The following is a 17,493-nucleotide window of genomic DNA, read 5'->3' as shown; positions in this document are numbered from 1 at the left end:
AAGACTTCCGGGGGGTGGGGGCGGGGAGATCATCAACCTCACAGCCGCCCCTCGCGCTCCGGCCAGGTCGCCGGCGGGTCCCGGGTCCGGGGGCGGAGCGCGGCGTGCGCAGGGCCTTCGAGGGAGTGCGCGCGGGGCGGGGCAGGTGGCGCGGCGGCGGCGGCGGCGGCGGCGGCAGCGGCGCGGGCAGAGGTGCGGCGCTCGGCCACCGAGCGCGCCAACGCGGTCCCAGCCGGAGCCGCGGCGTCCCACCGTGCGGCTCTCACCCTTCTCCCGGACCCCGCATCCCACCGGCCCCAGGATGGGCGCGCGCGCTTCGGGCGGACCCTGGGCCCAGACTGGGTTCCTGCTGCTGCTACTGCTCGGGCTGCTGGCCCCGGGCGTGCAAGGGGCACGGGGCCGCGGCGGCACCGAGAAGAACAGCTACCGCCGCACGGTCAACACCTTCTCGCAGAGCGTCAGCAGCCTGTTCGGCGAGGACAACGTGCGCGCCGCTCAGAAGGTGGGCGCCGCGCCCGCGCTCGCGGTCACCTTGCCGCAGCCGCCGCGCACCCGGGGCCCGCCTGGGCCGTGCGCGGCCTCCGGGGCTGCAGGCCGGCCGGGGCGCGGGAAGAGGGGGGCCCGGGTCTGGGGCGGGGGATCCCGTCCTGAGCCCCGGGGCCTTCCGCCTGCCGCCCAGGCCCTGCCTGGCCAGCGTCGGGTCTGGGGGCCGGTTCCGGCGCAGGGCCTCGGGGCGCCCTCTGTGCCATGCGGTACTTCTCCTTGGACCTTGCCCCCGTGGGTGCGCGGCCCGGGTCTCCTCTGGGCGGCGCTGACGCCGGCCGCGCCTCTCATTCATTCATTCAACACGTTTGAATGAGCGTCTCCTGTGAGCCAGGCACCGTGGCGGCTGCCCGGGGCGGGGGGGGCGCCCTGCCAGCCAGCGCCCGCGCCCTCTCCCCACGCTGCTGCGCTCTCCCCAGCAACCCCGAATTTCCTGTAGCCTTGCACCCGACCCACTTCCCCTGAGCACCCGAGGCCCTCCTTCTTCTGCTTTGAAGATATTTAGGCTTTTTACTTTTTATTTTTTAAATTATTTTTTAAGAATGGGAGTAACGCAGTCTGCTCTGTTGCTTTGGCAACCTGGCACCGTAACAACCCTTTTAAGCACCTACTGTGTGCTGGGCCTTTCACTTGGAGCGTTTTGTTTACTTTGGAGCTGTTGAGGAGCCTCAGACCCCTGGGGGTGGTGTTGAGCGCTCCGGAGAAGCGCAGGGAGTTCTTTCTCCCTTCTCTGCCCTTGGTAGCCGGGTGAGCCATTCGGGGTAAAAGTCCACCGAGAAAGGGGAAGTGAATAGGGGGACAGTTACCTGTGGTCAGGCGGTTCCTTGAGTACAGCCCTTACTGTTCGTCCTCTTAATTCCTTTGCTCTGCGCCAGTCCTGGGGTTTTGGAGCGGAGAGAAGTTTGGGTTTAAGTTCCAGCTTTGACTGGATGGCTTTGGGCAAGTGGCTTCACTTTTTTGAGGCTCCGTTTCTTTATTCCTTAAATGGGGCTAATGATAATATCCTCTTGGTTATGAGTTTGTAATTATGAATCGTTGGTACCTTCTTGGCCCAGAGTAACGGCAGAATCAGTGTGAGCTACTGTTGTTAGTTAAGTTCCTGGCCAAGGAGCAAATCAACATTGCGAAGCCCCGTTGAAAGGGCTTTCAGGGTTTAAAAAAAGTTTTCTGGTGCTTGAGGTGGAGGGGAAAGAAAAGAACATTAAAGCCCAAATCAGATTGGCTGGATATTCTAATTGGATGAGATGAAATACAAGTTAATTTGTTGGGAAAACTAACTTCTGACCACCATCTCCTATGGGTGTTCTGAGCCTCCGTAGAGGTTGTGGGTTCTGGCGGGGATCTCTTTGTAGGTGGCCACGGAGGGAGAAAACAAAAACACCTGAGTGCAGAAAGGTGGCCGTCCAGTCTGCCTGAGCATAAAGGGTGAATCTGCACTTCCCTCCTGCCATGTGCCTGAGCCATTTGAAGGCAGAAATCATTTCTTTTACAGCAAAAACAAGTCTGACTTTTTTTGAGGAGGCTAAGCACAAGTAACCCATGTCTTGGCCGACGGTCCTATCTGAGAATATAAGGTCCACGGACGTGAAATACAAAATAGATACTTGAGTTTAAATATGGGTTGGTGCCAGTAAGACAGCTGTATTCTGGCAAAGAATCTGAGAATCTCGAGGTCAGAAACGAAGTTTTGTGCCTTCGGTAGAGATGACAATAATACTAATTTGTTATTTGTTTAGGATGCACCTTTTTTCCTTTTTTTTTGGCCAGGCGACATGCAGGATCTTAGTTCCCTGACCAGGGATCGGCCAGGGATTGTACCTGAGCCCCCTGCAGTGGAAGCGCAGGATCTTAACCACTGGACTGCCAGGGAAGTCCCCAAATGTGCCTTTTTAAAAACGATCTAATTGGTTTTATTCAGCAATTCATGAACTGGGCAGCATCCCTTCTAGCAAATAGGTGGTCCATTTTCTAAGTCCTTTTATAGGTAGAGTAACTCACTTAATCCTTAGACCTATGAGGTAGGTACTGTTAATGTTTCCATTTTACACATAGGGAAACTGAGGCACAGAGTGGTGAAGTGACTGGCTTCAGGTCAGACTGGGTGGAAGAGCCAGGATTTGAACCAGGCACAGTGGGTCTGGGGACCACACTGGTACCCTCACTGGTCTTCCAGCATCATGACCCTTCCTGATTCCCCTAATTATTGTGGCATCTAGAATGAGGCTGCCCTGATATTTCCTGCCTAGTGTAGCCCAGACCGGCCAGGCTTGGGGGAGATTGTTTTGTTCATCTTAATTAAAAGAAACTGGATCTGCTAGCAACCGTAGCTTTCAGCAAGCCAGACCTGCTTAGTGGGTTGTGAAGTTTGAGGGCGTTTAATGAAACACTTCATGTTCTATCTAGGACTTGTCTAACATTAACCCCTGACCTTCTTCTGGTTTGGAGCATGGGCCTTGCTCTCCAACAGACATGGGTTCGAATCCCAGCTCTGCGTCTCACTAGCTCTCTGACCTTGGGCCGGTTGCTTGACCTTTGTGTGTCTCATTTGTGCAAAGGAGGTAAATTGCAGGGTTGAATGTGATTAGTCAGGTTGTACAATACCAGGCCCTTAATAAGCATTTAGTAAATGGTAGAAGATATTTATATAAGAAGGATTCGCCTGGTGTAATTTAATGTAAGGAAGCACCGCCATTCAACCTACTCCTGATGGCCAGTGTTTCATTAGTTTCCTGTCTTTTGCCACGTGAATCCTGGCTGCAGTCAAGGTCCTTCTATATCAGTTTTTTGGAGTGCGCTTAGAAAAGTTCATCTGTAAATTGTTAGAAATGTAATTGCTGAGCCAAAGGATCTGTGCGTTTTAAAATTTTGAATTGAAATATAATTGGTGCACTTTTCTGTATAAGTTATACAACATAATGAATTGTCACACACCAAACACGCCCATGTGACCAGCATGTAGATCTAGAAAAGTATGGTCGAAATCCCCCTGCCCCAAGACAGCCCCTCTCCTGACGCTGATAGCATAAATTAGTTTTGTGTTTTTTTTTTTGCAGTACGCAGGCCTCTCACTGTTGTGGCCTCTCCCGTTGCGGAGCACAGGCTCCGGACGCGCAGGCTCAGCGGCCATGGCTCACGGGCCCAGCCGCTCCACGGCATGTGGGATCTTCCCGGACCGGGGCACGAACCCATGTCCCCTGCATCAGCAGGCGGACTCTCAACCACCGCACCACCAGGGAAGCCCCATAAATTAGTTTTGATTGCCGTGGCCTTTATGCACAGTTCCAGTTCATGTACTTTTTTAGTACCAAGAGATATTACTGAATTGTTTTCCAGTTATACTCCCATCATACGTGTGAGGGCTGGTCCCCAAACCCTCTCCAACGAAGTGTCAGTAAACTTTTTGGTTTGATTATTTTACTGTGAGATAGATGGTCTTTTCACTTATCCAGAATCCATTGGCGTCTTCTTTTCTGGGAATTACTTTTGGTTTTCCTTTGCCATTATTGAACTGTTGGTCTTTTTTTTTTTTTTTTTTTTAAGAGGCTTACATGCTTTTGCTTTGTAAGAAAATATTTTGAGCAGAGTAACTTTGACACTTTAGAGTCTTTTTTTTTTCCCCACCAACATTTTAACAGCTTTATGGAGGTGTAATCGACGTAGACTACACATATTTAAAGTGGGACAAAAGTGTACACGTTGGTAAGTTTTGCCGTATGGATATACCCCTGAAGACATCACCACAATCAGAATAATATTTCCTTTTTATTTTGAAAAGCTGAAAGAATTGAATAAGGAGCAACTAGAAACACCACCTGGGTTCACCATTTCCCCCCCAAACTGTTTCTTTTTCACTACAAGCACACACATACACACTTTTTTTTGAAAGTAAATTGCAGACATCATGACACTTTCTCCTACAAAACCATCATACTATGACCCCTCCACCCCAAAACTTAAATTTAGTACAATAATATTTTGTAATTTGCATTTCCTTTATAGCTTTTTAAAAAAAAGTCAGCACCCAATCAACGATTGCTCATCACATTTGATTTTCATGTCTCTTTAGTTCCCTTTAGTCTGTCAAAGTCCCTTCACCCATTTGGGGGTAAGGGAGGCTTTTATCACATTGACATTTATGTCTTTTTTTTTTAATAGCTTTATTGAGCTGTAATTCAGATACTATACAATTCATTCATTGAAAGTTCTGTGATTTTTATTATATGCACAGGGTTGTGCAGCCATCACCACAGTCAATTTTAGAATATTTTCATCCCCCCTCCAAAGAAACCCTATATTCATTAGCAGTCACCCCACCTCCCCCAGCCCCTGACAACCCATCATCTTCTTTGTCTTTATGGATTCGCCTATTCTGTGCATTTCCTATAAATGGAATCATACAGTGTGGTCTTTTGCATCTGGCTTCTTTCTCACTCAGCATCGTGCTTTTAAGGTTCATCCCTTTTGTAACCTGTGTCAGTATTTCATACCTTCTTATGGCTTTTTATTTATCCATTTATCAGTCGATGGTCATTTGGGTTGTTCCCACTTTCTGGATTCTATGACTAGTGCTGCTCTGAACATTCATGTGCAAGTTTTTATGCGAATGTATGTTTTCTGTATTTTGGAGTATGTACCTAGGAGTGGAATGGCTGGGTCGTATGGCAGCTCTCACATTTCAAGGAACCTCTGTACAGCTGTACCATTTTACGTTCCCACTAGCAGTGTATGAGGATTCCTTTCTCCCCATCCTCACCAACCCATGTTCTTGTCTTCCCCCCACCCCTTGGATACATTTTATTTAATTTATTTTTTAATTGAAATATAGTTGATTTGCAATATTATGTTAGTTTCAGGTGTACACCGTAGTGATTCAATATCTTTTTGGACTATACTTCATTTATAGTTATTTTAGAATATTGGCTGTATTCCCTGTGCTGTACAGTATATCCTTGTAACTTATGTATTTTATACACAGGAGTTTGGACCTCTTAACCCCCACCCCTATCTTGCCCCTCCCCCTCCCTCTCCCCACTGGTGACCACTAGTTTGTTCTCTGTACCTGTGAGTCTGCTTCTTTTTTGTTATATTCACTGTTGTATTTTTTAGATTCCACATATAACAGTTATCATACAGTATTTGTCTTTCCTTCTTTCTTCCTTTCTTTTTAACTTCTTAGCTGCCTGGCGTGCAGGATCTTAGTTCCTGGACCAGGGATCGAACTTGCGCCCCCTGCAGTGGAAGCACGGAGTCTCTTTTTTTTTATAATTAATTTTTATTGGAGTATAGTTGCTTTACAATGTTGTGTTAGCTTCTACTGCACAGCAAAATGAATCAGCCATACATATACACATATCCCCTCCATTTAGGACACTACAGTGCATTAAGTAGAGTTCCCTGTGCTATACAGTATGTTCCCATCAGTTGTCTGTTTTATAGATAGTATCAATAGTGTATATGTGTCAATCCCAGTTCCTCCCACCCCACTCCTTTCCCCCTTGGTATCCATACATTTGTTCTCTACATCTACGTCTCTGTTTCTGCTTGACGGGAAGCGTGGAGTCTCAACCACTGGACCTCCAGGAAAGCCCCAGTTTTTGTCTTTCTCTGTCTGACTTATTTCACTAAGCGTAGTACGCTCCAGGTCCATCCAAGCTGTTGCAAATGGCAAAATTTCATTCTTTTTTATGGCCGAGTAGTATTCCGGGGTATGAGTGTGTGGGTGGTCTGTGTGCGTGAACCACATCTTTCACCATTCATCTGTTGATAGTTGTCTGTCTCTTTTAGTGTAGCCACTTTAGTGGGGCTGACATGGTATCTCCGTGGGGTTGGGACAGGCCAGTTGACTTTTGAATTTTCGCACGATGCATCTTACCTGATTGCATCCTCAGGGTTAGATTGAGGAATTACAATTCCAGCAGCAATTCTACGCGAGGGTCTCGTGTCCTTGCTGGGGCAGCACATCAGGGCACAGGGTGTCAGCTTGTCCCATGACTTTGATCTTCCGTTGAGGCCTTCCATCCTGGAGGTGCCTTTTCCCCTATGTAATTCATTCGTGCAGGTGGTCTGCACGTGTGTTCCAGCACCTTCAGTTCACGTAACCTTCGTCTCTCACTGTGTTCCTCAGATGCTTGGGCAACCTCTGAACTGCAGAAATTCGCCCCTTCTCTGCCTTGCTCATGAAGACACATGTGCCCTTCCAGCCTGATTTCCTGGGAGCCAGTGTGCACGTGCCTGGGGGTGATAGGGGCGAGGAGAACTTAGGATGCGGGACGTCCTCCAGATTTAGGAGGAGGGTGATGCAACCCTGAGCTGGAGTAATCGTGTTTTCTCCCATAGCCATGGCCACGGCCGCAGGCCTCCTGAGTCGGTTCACCTGAATCTCCCTCGTTTTAACTTTTCATCCTGAAAATTGTCCAACAGACACAAAGGGGGAAAGAAATGTATAATGAACCCCAGTACCCATCACTCAGCTTTGCCATTTTTGTTACATTGCTCTCCCCATCCAAAAAGTTTTTGAAGCCTGGCATAGTATTTTAAAGCTAATCCAAGACATAATGGTTTACTTTTGAATACTTCGGTATGCGTCTTTAACAGGTGAACATTTTGCAAAGATCATAGCCACAGTACCATTGTCACAGCTCATGACAATTCTTTTTTTAAAATTTATTTTGTTAAAAATTTATTTATTTATTTATTTATTGGCTGCATTGGGTCTTTGTTGCTGCGCGCGGGCTTTCTCTAGTTGTGGCGAGTGGGGGCTACTCTTAGTTGCGGCGCATGGGCTTCTCATTGCAGTGGCTTCTCTTGTGGAGCACGGGCTCTAGGCACGTGGGCTTCAGTAGTTGTGGCACGCGGGCTTCAGTAGTTGTGTCTCGCGGGCTCTAGAGCGCAGGCTCAGTAGCTGTGGCACACGAGCTTAGTTGCTCTGTGGCATGTGGGATCTTCCCGGACCAGGGCTCGAACCCGTGTCCCCTGCTTTGGCAGGCAGATTCTTAACCACTACGCCACCAGGGAAGCCCCAACAATTCTTTAATAAGCAACACAAGTCCATTTTCCGATTTCCCTGATTGACTCAAATCGTCTTTATGCGAAACTGCTTTGTTTGAATTCGGATCCAAACAAAGTCTACACTTGCATTTCACTGATAGGTCTTTTAAGTCTCTCTCTCTCTCTTCATTTTAATTTGCTGCACACATGTGGGATCTTAGTTCCCTAGTTCCCCAACCAGGGATGGAGCCCGGGCCTCTTCAGTGAAAGCACAGAATCCTAACCACTAGGCCACCACGGAACTCCCAAGTTTTGTTTTGTTTTGTTTTAATTTTATTAAATTTTTTATTTATTATTAAAATTTTTATTGAGGTATACTTGATGTCCAATATTATACAAATCGTACAATATTATATAAATTTCAGGGGTACAACATAGTGATTCACAATTCTTACAGGTTATACTCCATTGATAGTTATTATAAGATATTGGCCATAGTTTATAGGTTGTAGAAAACATACAACCTGTGCCGTAGGTTCAGCTTTTCACCTGATTTCTGTGAACTGCTTCAGGCTCCGGGCTCCGCTGAACCCCCGTCTTAGCCTGCAGGGCTGCCATCAGGAAGGACCACAGCCTGGGCAGCTCACACAGAAATGTATCATCTGGAAGTTCTGGAGGCTGGAAACCTGAGATCGAGGTGCTGGCAGGGTTGGTTTCTCCTGAGGCCTGTCTCCTTGGCTGGCAGATGGCCGGCTTCTCCCTGTGTCCTCACGTGGTCTTTTCCTCTGGTGTGTCTATGTCCCCATCTCTTCTTGTAGGGCCACCAGTCCTGTTGGATCAGGGTCCCTCATACTGATCCCGTTTCACCCTCGCTGAGATTTGGAGGAACAGAGTGCAGCCCGCAGCACTCCCTGAGGGCTCCTGTGTCTTCACACAGACAAGGGGGCCAGGGAGTCACATTGCCCAAGGGGAAGCCACAGTGAGTGGTGCCAGCCCCTGGGGCAGAGAGCAAGTGTGGTTCCCACCGCTCAGTCCAAAAGGCCCACGATGGGTCTGTCCCTGCAACACCCTCTCCTGCCCTGGCCGGTCCCCAGGGTGGGCCTGACTTTCCTCTGAGCAAGGCCAGACCCTGGTTGGGCCTGTGGGTTTCTGAGCACCTGCTTGAAGACGTTTGTTAGGTGGGAAGGGGATGGCTCCGTTTGGAGAGAGGGCCGGACCTCCATCCTTGCAGGGGGCGCTGGGTTGCCACCCAGCAAATCCTCGCGTCGGACACAAGCAACCTAAGCAGCTCCCACGTCCTGAGGCCTTTACAGGTTCTTATGGCTGTCTTATCTTAGTCCCATTTTACAGCTGAGAAAGTGGAGGCACAGAGAGGGTCAGCAACAGCAGCAATTGTTGTCTTTTCCTCCCCAAATAAGTACTTCCTCACACCCTTTCTAGGAGAGCTGGTGCCCTTGAAAAGCCCGATAGCTTGTGGTGTGGAGCTCTTGCCTCTTTCCTCCACTTGAACAAAATGTACAAGTTGCTACCTATTGGCAAACGTGTACAGATCGCGCGTACTTTAAAGAATTACGACAGGAGAAACAAAACGCGGTAGATCCCTGAAAGGGAATGCTCTTTGGCAAGAAAGAGGAATTAAGTACCGATACATGCTGCAGCACGGGTGAACCTTGACAATGTTATTTTGAGTGCAAGGAGCCAGGCACAAAAGGTCACGGATTGCCTGATTCCACTGGTATGGAAAGTCCAGGAAAGGCAAATCCATGGAGATGGGAAGGAGATTAGTGGTTGCCTAGGTTGGGGGTGGGAGGCAATGGGGAGTGACTGCTGACGGGGACAAGACTCCTTTTGGGGTGGTGAAAATGTTCTAACGTTAGATTGTGGGGAATTTCTAAAAAAAAGCTGTGAATCGTGCCTTTTAAAAACGGGAACTTTATGGTATGTAAATGGTATGTCAGTAAGTTTCTAACCGGAAAAGAATGATAACTAAACCAACACCAGTGTGCCTTCTCTCCAGGTGATGATACATTCTCCGAAATACCCTCACCCACCTACCCCTGCCAAAGAGAGGGGCAGTGACCCTCTCTTCTCTGACACACATACTTCCTCCTTTTTTTTTTTTTTTTTTTACATGAACCCTTCCATTATTTTTTTTTTACTCTTCCAGTTTAAAAAACCTTTTTTTTAGATAGGAGTACAGTTGATTTACAATGTTATGTGAGTACCCTTCCAGTTTTTAAATAGCAGCTTATTGAGGTATAATTCACATACCATACAGTTCATCCATTTAAAGTATATCATTCATATATAATTTCTGTATATTCACAGGGTTGTGTAACCATCACCACAGTCAACAGCAGAACATTTTCTTCACCTCAAAGAAAAACCCTTTAGCTATCAACCTCTCTCCCTAACCCCTAGCAACTGCTGATTTACTTTCTGTCTCTGGATTTGCCTATTCTGCATATTTCCTATACGTGGAATCACAGTTTATGGCCTTTGCCTCTGGCTTCTTGTCCTTAGTGGAAGGTTTTTAGGTTTCATCCTTCTAGAAGCATGTGTCAGTACTTCATTCGTTTTCATGGCTGAATAATATCCCATCGGGTGGATATGTCAGGTTTATCCATTCACCAGCTGATGGCCATGTGGTCTTTAAATACACAAATCCCTTTGGTGCTTGCAGCTAGGAAATTTAGGGCTAAAGGGATGATGTCCTTGCAGAAGGGTCTTGGGGCCAAAGCTTCTGTTAGAAGATCGGGGACTTCCCTGGTGGTCCAGTGGGTAAGAATCCGTCTTGCAATGCAGGGGACTCCGGTTCGATCCCACAGGCCGTGGGGGCAACTAAGCCCGGGCCCCACACCGAAAGATCCCACGTGTCTCAACTAAGACCCAAGGCAGCCAAAAAGATAAATTTTTTTTTTAAATACAGTGAAATGAAGCTGCACCTCATATTCATCCTCGGAGAGCTTCAGTAGCCCCGGGTCCTTAAAGCTGGGATGGACGTGGGTCTCTACTGTTTGCACACGCTAGGGAGATGCTGTTGGGACTTGAGTGTGAGAACCACGGTTCTCGCCCTTCAGAGTTGCTCCCATGCAGCAGTGTCCCGGCCTCCGGGTGAAATAGGTTGGTTGCAGCACCTCCCACTGTTTAAAAATGAGAAATCAGGCGGAGACTTTGACAAAAGAGTCGGCCTAGAAGGGCTCCAGGAGGAATCGGAGGTGGAGTGAGCAGCTGTGCAGAGAGCTCCTGGCTCCCCCGATGCATCCCTTCCCCCGTAGGAGGGAGATTTGTCTAGATTCGCTTGGTTCTTGGCACCTGGCCAGTTAGGCCCGAGCTCCGTCAGTCCCCTGGGCTACGTGGCCAGTCCTGGGGTGGCCTTCGTCATCGGCCGGCTGTGTTTTCTCGTCCAAGTGTAAGCTTGGCCGGACTAGGCAGGAGGGAGCTTTGGCCGGGTTGGTAATGATCTCGCTCTCGTTTCTGCAGTTCCTGACGAGGCTGACCGAGAGGTTCGTGCTGGGAGTGGACATGTTTGTGGAAACCCTGTGGAAAGTTTGGGCGGAGCTCTTGGACGTCCTTGGACTTGACGGTAGGTGTGGGGGGCATTCATTTGAAGGCACTGTTTCATTCTGGTGCTTGTCAACTTATGGGAGTGGTACCCATGGCGGGTGGCACAAGAGAAAACTAGGGGGGCAGTGAGGATACGAGAGAACCTTTTTTATTGTCATTGTTGCATGTGTAAATAGCTGAGATTCCCAGATGCTATTTAGGATAAGGTGCAGGTGGACAGTGCCAACTTGTGTGCCCCCAGGCAAACCTCGGGGACTAGAGGTGGAGTCTCTAGGTTGTTGGGGTCCATAACCAACTACTCCAGTTACTTAGACAGAAAGGGATTTAGTACAGAGAACGCGGCACTCACACAATCATCAGAAGGGCTGAAGGAGCGATGTGTGACCCCCCCAGGGGGTTGCTGCCCTGGTCTAGGAATTGGAAGGCAGCTGCTGGAACCCTTTGAATTCAAGCTCACAGCCCTGGTCCAGGCTGCTGCCTCTCTCCAGGAACCCTGCAGCAGTCTGTGTCGGGGTCCCCTAGACCATCCCCAGGTTCTGTACATCTCCAGGAGGACCCCCAGGACCCAGCATGTGGTCGTACCCACAGCTGTGGTGTATCACAGTGAAGGACACAAGGCACAGTCAGCAAAGGGAAAGGCTCACGGGGTGACGTCTGGGGGAACCAGGCACAGGCCCCCAGAGCCCTCTCCCAGGGGGGTCACACAGGACACCCTTTATTCCCCGAAGGAGGTGTCATCTACCAGGGACGCCCAATAGGGGCTCAGCCTCCAGGGTGTTTATTGGCGGCTGGTCATGTAGGCGCCCTCTGCCTGCACCTTCCAAATTCCCGACTCCCCGAAGGAAAGCAGGTGTCAGCGTGAACCACACTGATTGTAAAAAACCTCCAAGCCAGGGAGCCCCTGTTCTTGGGGAGAGGAGGGAGCTCTCACTGCAATGTGTATGCAAGTCACTCAGCTCTCCAGGACGCTGACCAGGTGCCCCCAAGTTGAACTCAATTCTAACCCTATCGCCTTGGAGGTAGCATCTGATCCCACAGGTCAAGGGCTCAGTCCCACAACCGGCCCCACTTCAGACACCAGTCACAGATCCGGGTTGTCACCTGTGCTTCTGACAGACTAGTATAGATCAGAGGTTCCTACGACCCGTCCGCACCGTGGGTTCAATTAATTTGCTAGAGCAGCTTGCAGAGCTCAGGAAAGTTTACTCACTGTCTGTTTACTCACTCACCAGATTACTGGTTTATTATGAAAGGATATAACTCAGGAACAGCCAGGTGAAGGAGATGCATGGGGCAGGGTTGGCGGGCAGGGACTCCGAGCTTCCACGTTCTGAGTTCTATTGTCTCCTTGGCCATTGGTGATGGATTCAACCTTCAGCCCCTCCTGGAGGTTAGAGGGCCCAACCCTCTAATCATCTGGTTGGTTCCCCTGGCAACCAGCCTCCATCCTGAGAGGCTTTCCAGAATCACCTGATGAACAAGCGCAGGTGCGGGTGAAAGGGGCTATGAATTATCAAGACTTCTGTTGCACTTGTCACTTAGGAGATTCCAGAGGTCTTAGGAGTCTATGCCAGAAATGGGGATGGACACCAAATACATGTTTCTTAAGCATCACAACCTCACACTCCAGAAATCCAAGTTCCCAGATGCCAGCCAAGGGCCCACCTTGCCAGCAGGTGATTCTAAAGAGTGGCCTCAGGCCTGCTGGGTGAACTCTTCCCTGCACAGCTCCTAACTAGGGTCCCTTCTTAACAAATCAGCCAGAGCAATTTTTTTTATGACTGCTTTTATAGTAGTGATTTAAAAAAAAAAGAAGAAGGCAGGTCAAGTCACTCTCCTTAAAGCTGCCCAGTGACTTCTTGCTGCACTTGGAATCGACCAGGTTCACACCAAGGACACTGCAAGCAGCAAGGATCTGCCCAGCCCCCATCCTGTTCTTGGACACGCTGGGGTCTTTGACACCTTCCTGTCCCTCCAGGTGTTCCCTGCTGGGGATGATCCTCCCAGCCCTTTGCCTGCTCCCATCTTTCCCATGCTTGGGTCTCTGGTACGTGACACCTCCTTCAAGAGGCCCCTCCTGACTACCCTGTGTGAGGAACCTTGTCCTTAGTTCTCACCCTCAGCTGTAACATCTCCCTCCTGTGTGCGTGTGTTACGCACCTCCCTTCTGAGATCCCGTGAGTGGGGTCTTGTCCACCTCCTCCAGGCTGCAGCCTCGGGCCTGGCTCTGCCCTGGCACAAAGGGGCCCATCGTTAATACGAATTGGAGGCCTGGGCTTCCCTGGTGGTGCAGTGGTTAAGAATCTGCCTGCCAATGCAGGGGACACGGGTTCGAGCCCTGGTCCGGGAGGATCCCACATGCTGCGGAGCGACTAAGCCCGTGTGCCACAACTACTGAGCCTGCGCTCTAGAGCCCGTGAGCCACAACTACTGAGCCTGTGTGCCACAACCACTGAAGCCCGCATGCCTAGAGCCCGTGCTCTGCAACAAGAGAAGCCACCGCAATGAGAAGCCCGCGCACCGCAACAAAGAGTAGCCCCTGCTCGCCGCAACTAGAGAAAGCCTGGGCGCAGCAACAAAGACACAACGCAGCTCAAAATTAATTAATTAATTAATTAAAAAAAAAAGATATATGATGGCCAACAGGTACAAGAAAATGTATCAATACTACATTACTAGTGGTTCAACATTACTAGTCATTAGGGAAATGCAAATGAAAACCACAATGAGATGTTAATTACCTCATGCCTATTAGCATGGCTATTATCAAAAAGATAAGAGATAACAAATGTTGGTGAGGATGTGGAGAAATTGGAACCCTTGTACACTGTTGGTGGGATGTAAATTGGTGCAGCCACTATGGAAAACAGTGTGGAGGTTCCTCAAAAAACTAAAAATAGGGGCTTCCCTGGTGGCTCAGTGGTTGAGAATCTGCCTGCTAATGCAGGGGACATGGGTTCGAGCCCTGGTCTGGGAGGATCCGACAGGCCGCGGAACAACTAGGCCCGTGAGCCACAACTACTGAGCCTGCGCGTCCAGAGCCTGTGCTCCGCAACAAGAGAGGCCGCGATAGTGAGAGGCCCGCGCACCGCAATGAAGAGTGGTCCTGCTTGCCACAACTGGAGAAAGCCCTCGCACAGAAATGAAGACCCAATGCAGCCAAAAATAAATTAAAAAAAAAAAAAAAAAAAAAAAACTAAAAATAGGGAATTCCCTGGCGGTCCAGTGGTTTAGGACTTCACACTTTCACTGCCGAGGGCACGGGTTCAGTCCCTGGTCTGGGAACTAATATCCCAGAAGCCATGCAGTGTGGCCAAAAAAAAAAGAAAAATTAAAAATAGAACTACCATATGATCCAGCAATTCCACTTCTGTGAATATATCTGAAGGAAACAAAAACACCCTGTCACAGAGATAACTACACCCCCATGTTCATTGCAGCACTATTTACAATAGCCAAGATGTGGGAACAACCTAAGTGTTCATTGACAGGTGAATGGATAAAGAAATTTTGGTGTGGGCTTCCCTGGTGGCACAGTGGTTAAGAATCTGCCTGCCAGTTGAGGGGACACAGGTTCGATCCCTGGTCCAGGAAGATCCCACATGCCTCAGAGCAGCTAAGCCTGTGCACCACAACTACTGAGCCAGCGCTCTAGAACCTGCGAGCCACAACTACTGAAGCCCGCATGCCTAGAGCCCGTGCTCCACAACAAGAGAAGCCACTGCAATGAGAAGCCTGTGCACCACAACAAAGAGGAGGCCCCTCTCGCCGCAACTAGAGAAAGCCCGTGCACAGCAACGAAGACCCAATGCAGCCAAAAATAAATAAAATTAAAAAAAAACAACAACGAATTTTTGGTGTGTGTATATATACAATGGAGTATTATTTAACCATAAAACGAAGAGAATCCTGCCATTTGAAACAACGTGGATGGACCTGGAGGGCATTAAGCTAAGTGAAATAAGAGAAAGGCAAATACTGTAGGATCTCACTTGTATGTGGAATTAAAAAAAAAAAAAACCTCATAAAATGAGAGATCAGATTTGTGGTTGCCAGAGACAGCAAATGGGAGGCAGGGGAATTGGAGGAAGATGGTCAAAAGGTACAAATTTGCAGTTATAGGATAGATAAGTCCTGGGGATGTCATGTACAACATGATGACTGTAGCTAACACTGCTGTACCGTATAGTTGAAAGTTATCAGGAGAGTTAGTAGATCCTAAACGTTCTCAGGAAAAGAGAAAAAACTTTTTTTTTTTTTTTTTGTATCTATATGAGGTGATGGATACTAACTAAACTTGTGGTCATCTCACAATATATGTAAGTCAAGTCACACTGTACACTTTCAACTTATATAGTGCTGTATGTCAGTTATATCTTGATAAAACTAGGAAAGAAAGCTGCATGCTGAAGTAGGATGTGTGCCTCTTTCAAATGGTTTGGTTAAAAAGAAAAAAAAGGTATGTGACTAGAAATGGAGCAAAATGTTAACCATTGTTAAACCTAGGTGGTTTTGATAGGAGTATTTATTTTACTATCCTTTAAAATTTTCTATTTGAAAATTTTCTTAAGTCAGGCACACAGAAGATGCAAGTCCTCCATTTCACTCCATTCTTAAGATGGAACTTCATGTGTGGGTACCAGTTACAATTAGGTTTGACTGTGAGTAACAGAGACCCCAAATAACAGTAGCTTAAACAAGATGGAAGCTTATTTCCCTTATGTGAAAGTTCACAGGTAGGTGGTCAGGCAGGTAGGTGGCTTTGTAGCACATTCTCCTCGGGTCCGAGGCCCCTTCCATCTTATTGCTCCCCAATTGGTGACCTCCCTTCCCTCATGACACAAGACAGCTGCTCCTATTCCAGCCATCTCATCCACATTCCAGCAGGCAGAAGAAGAAGAGGTAAAGGGCATATTCCCACTACTTGTAGGAAGCCACCCCAAAACATTTCTGCTTACCTCTCCTTGACCAAAACTTAGTTATGTAGCTGCAAGGGAGGCTGGGAAACGTCCTTATCCTAGGCAGCCGTGTGCCCAGCCTAACACTGGGCATTGGTTACTATGGAAGACAGGAAGGAAGGAAATTGAAGGCCAGTTTTCAGGCTCTGCCCCACCTGAAAGGTGTTTCAAACCCACGATATGACGGCGTTGCCCTGTCTTTTCCCAGGACTTAGTATAAAGGCTAATGAGGCAGCCGACTTTAGTTCCTTGGGTGTAGCAGAGGCGCAACCAGCGAGCTGAGCTGCCCACCCCCAGCTTGCAGAGAACCCCCTGACCCCGTGTAACCGGCCGCTGTCCCTCTGTTCTGTCCTGCAGTCTCGAACCTGTCCCAGTACTTCAATCCAAGCTCGGTGGCCAACAGCCCCACACGTGCCCTCCTGCTGGTGGGTGTCGTCCTCCTGGCCTACTGGTTCTTGTCTCTGACCCTGGGCTTCACCTTCAGCATCCTGCACGTGGTGTTCGGCCGCTTCTTCTGGGTGGTGCGGGTCATCCTGTTCTCCATGTCGTGCGTGTACATCTTGCACAAGTACGAGGGCGAGCCCGAGAACGCCGTGCTGCCTCTGTGCTTCGTGGTGGCCATCTACTTCATGACCGGGCCCATGGGCTTCTACTGGCGCAGCAGCCCCAGTGGCCCCAGCGTGGAGGAGAAGCTGGAACAGCTGGAGAACCAGGTCAGACTGCTCAACATCCGTCTCAACCGAGTGCTGGAGAGTCTTGACCGCTCCAACGGCAAGTGACAACCAGCCAGCCGGCCGGGTCCCCTCCTCCCAGCGCCCTCTCTCCGGAAACAAAAAAGAAGAAGGAAAAAAAGAACGCCAAACCCCAAACAATCTTAATAAACATGTCTGAGCAGGAGAGTGGCGCTTTGCGAGGGTGTTTCCGGCCACGTGTCAACTCTTAAGACATCTTCCGGAAAGAATGGGACAAGATCATTGATGTAGAACTAACTACCCACCAAGTGTCATTAGTGGAAAAAAATCTTTTTTAAACAAAGGATATAACCATATTAGCTGTACAGGAAGAGAAGTTTATCTGTGCATAGAGCATAAAGTTAATTTTTTCAAGCATTTAAATACACCTTTTGTAAGGTTTTCTAACAGAGGCAGATCGAGTTAAGTTCTAATAAACTTAAAACTTTACAGGGAGGGGACGAAATTATTAATTCGACCTTTTGGAAGAGTTTCAAGGCAAGCATTTGTTTTTGCAGCGTAGGGATTGGTGGGTGAGGTCTGTGTGCAGTCTTTTCAGGTTCCAAAGCTGTGACCTTCATTTCATGTTGTTTTTCATTGATGTCGATTTGATGAATGTTGTCGCTTCTGAATGTGGGCCATTGGGTTTCAAGGATGAAACTAAACATCTTTTGGATCCTAGTGACCCCAGCCAAGCCCCCTTCAAT

The 17,493-nt window shown here is 48.7% G+C and overlaps 1 protein-coding gene across 1 annotated transcript; it reads left to right on the top strand.

The window, feature by feature from the left end:
* Positions 1-301: 301 nt before the first annotated feature.
* On the top strand, positions 302-17,238 carry BRI3BP (BRI3 binding protein; the record flags this gene model as incomplete). The annotated part of the gene is made up of 3 exons (XM_079717321.1): positions 302-502; positions 11,014-11,116; positions 16,413-17,238. 3 exons carry the CDS (start codon positions 302-304, stop codon positions 16,832-16,834), a joined length of 726 nt encoding a protein of 241 aa, XP_079573447.1. The 3' UTR covers positions 16,835-17,238.
* Positions 17,239-17,493: the final 255 nt, after the last annotated feature.

This window comes from Hyperoodon ampullatus (assembly GCF_949752795.1).
Source record: "Hyperoodon ampullatus genome assembly, chromosome: 13".
Lineage (NCBI taxonomy): Eukaryota > Metazoa > Chordata > Mammalia > Artiodactyla > Ziphiidae > Hyperoodon > Hyperoodon ampullatus.
The sequence above is the reverse complement of the archived record's forward strand: the minus strand, read 5'-3'. Positions and strand labels throughout refer to the sequence as shown.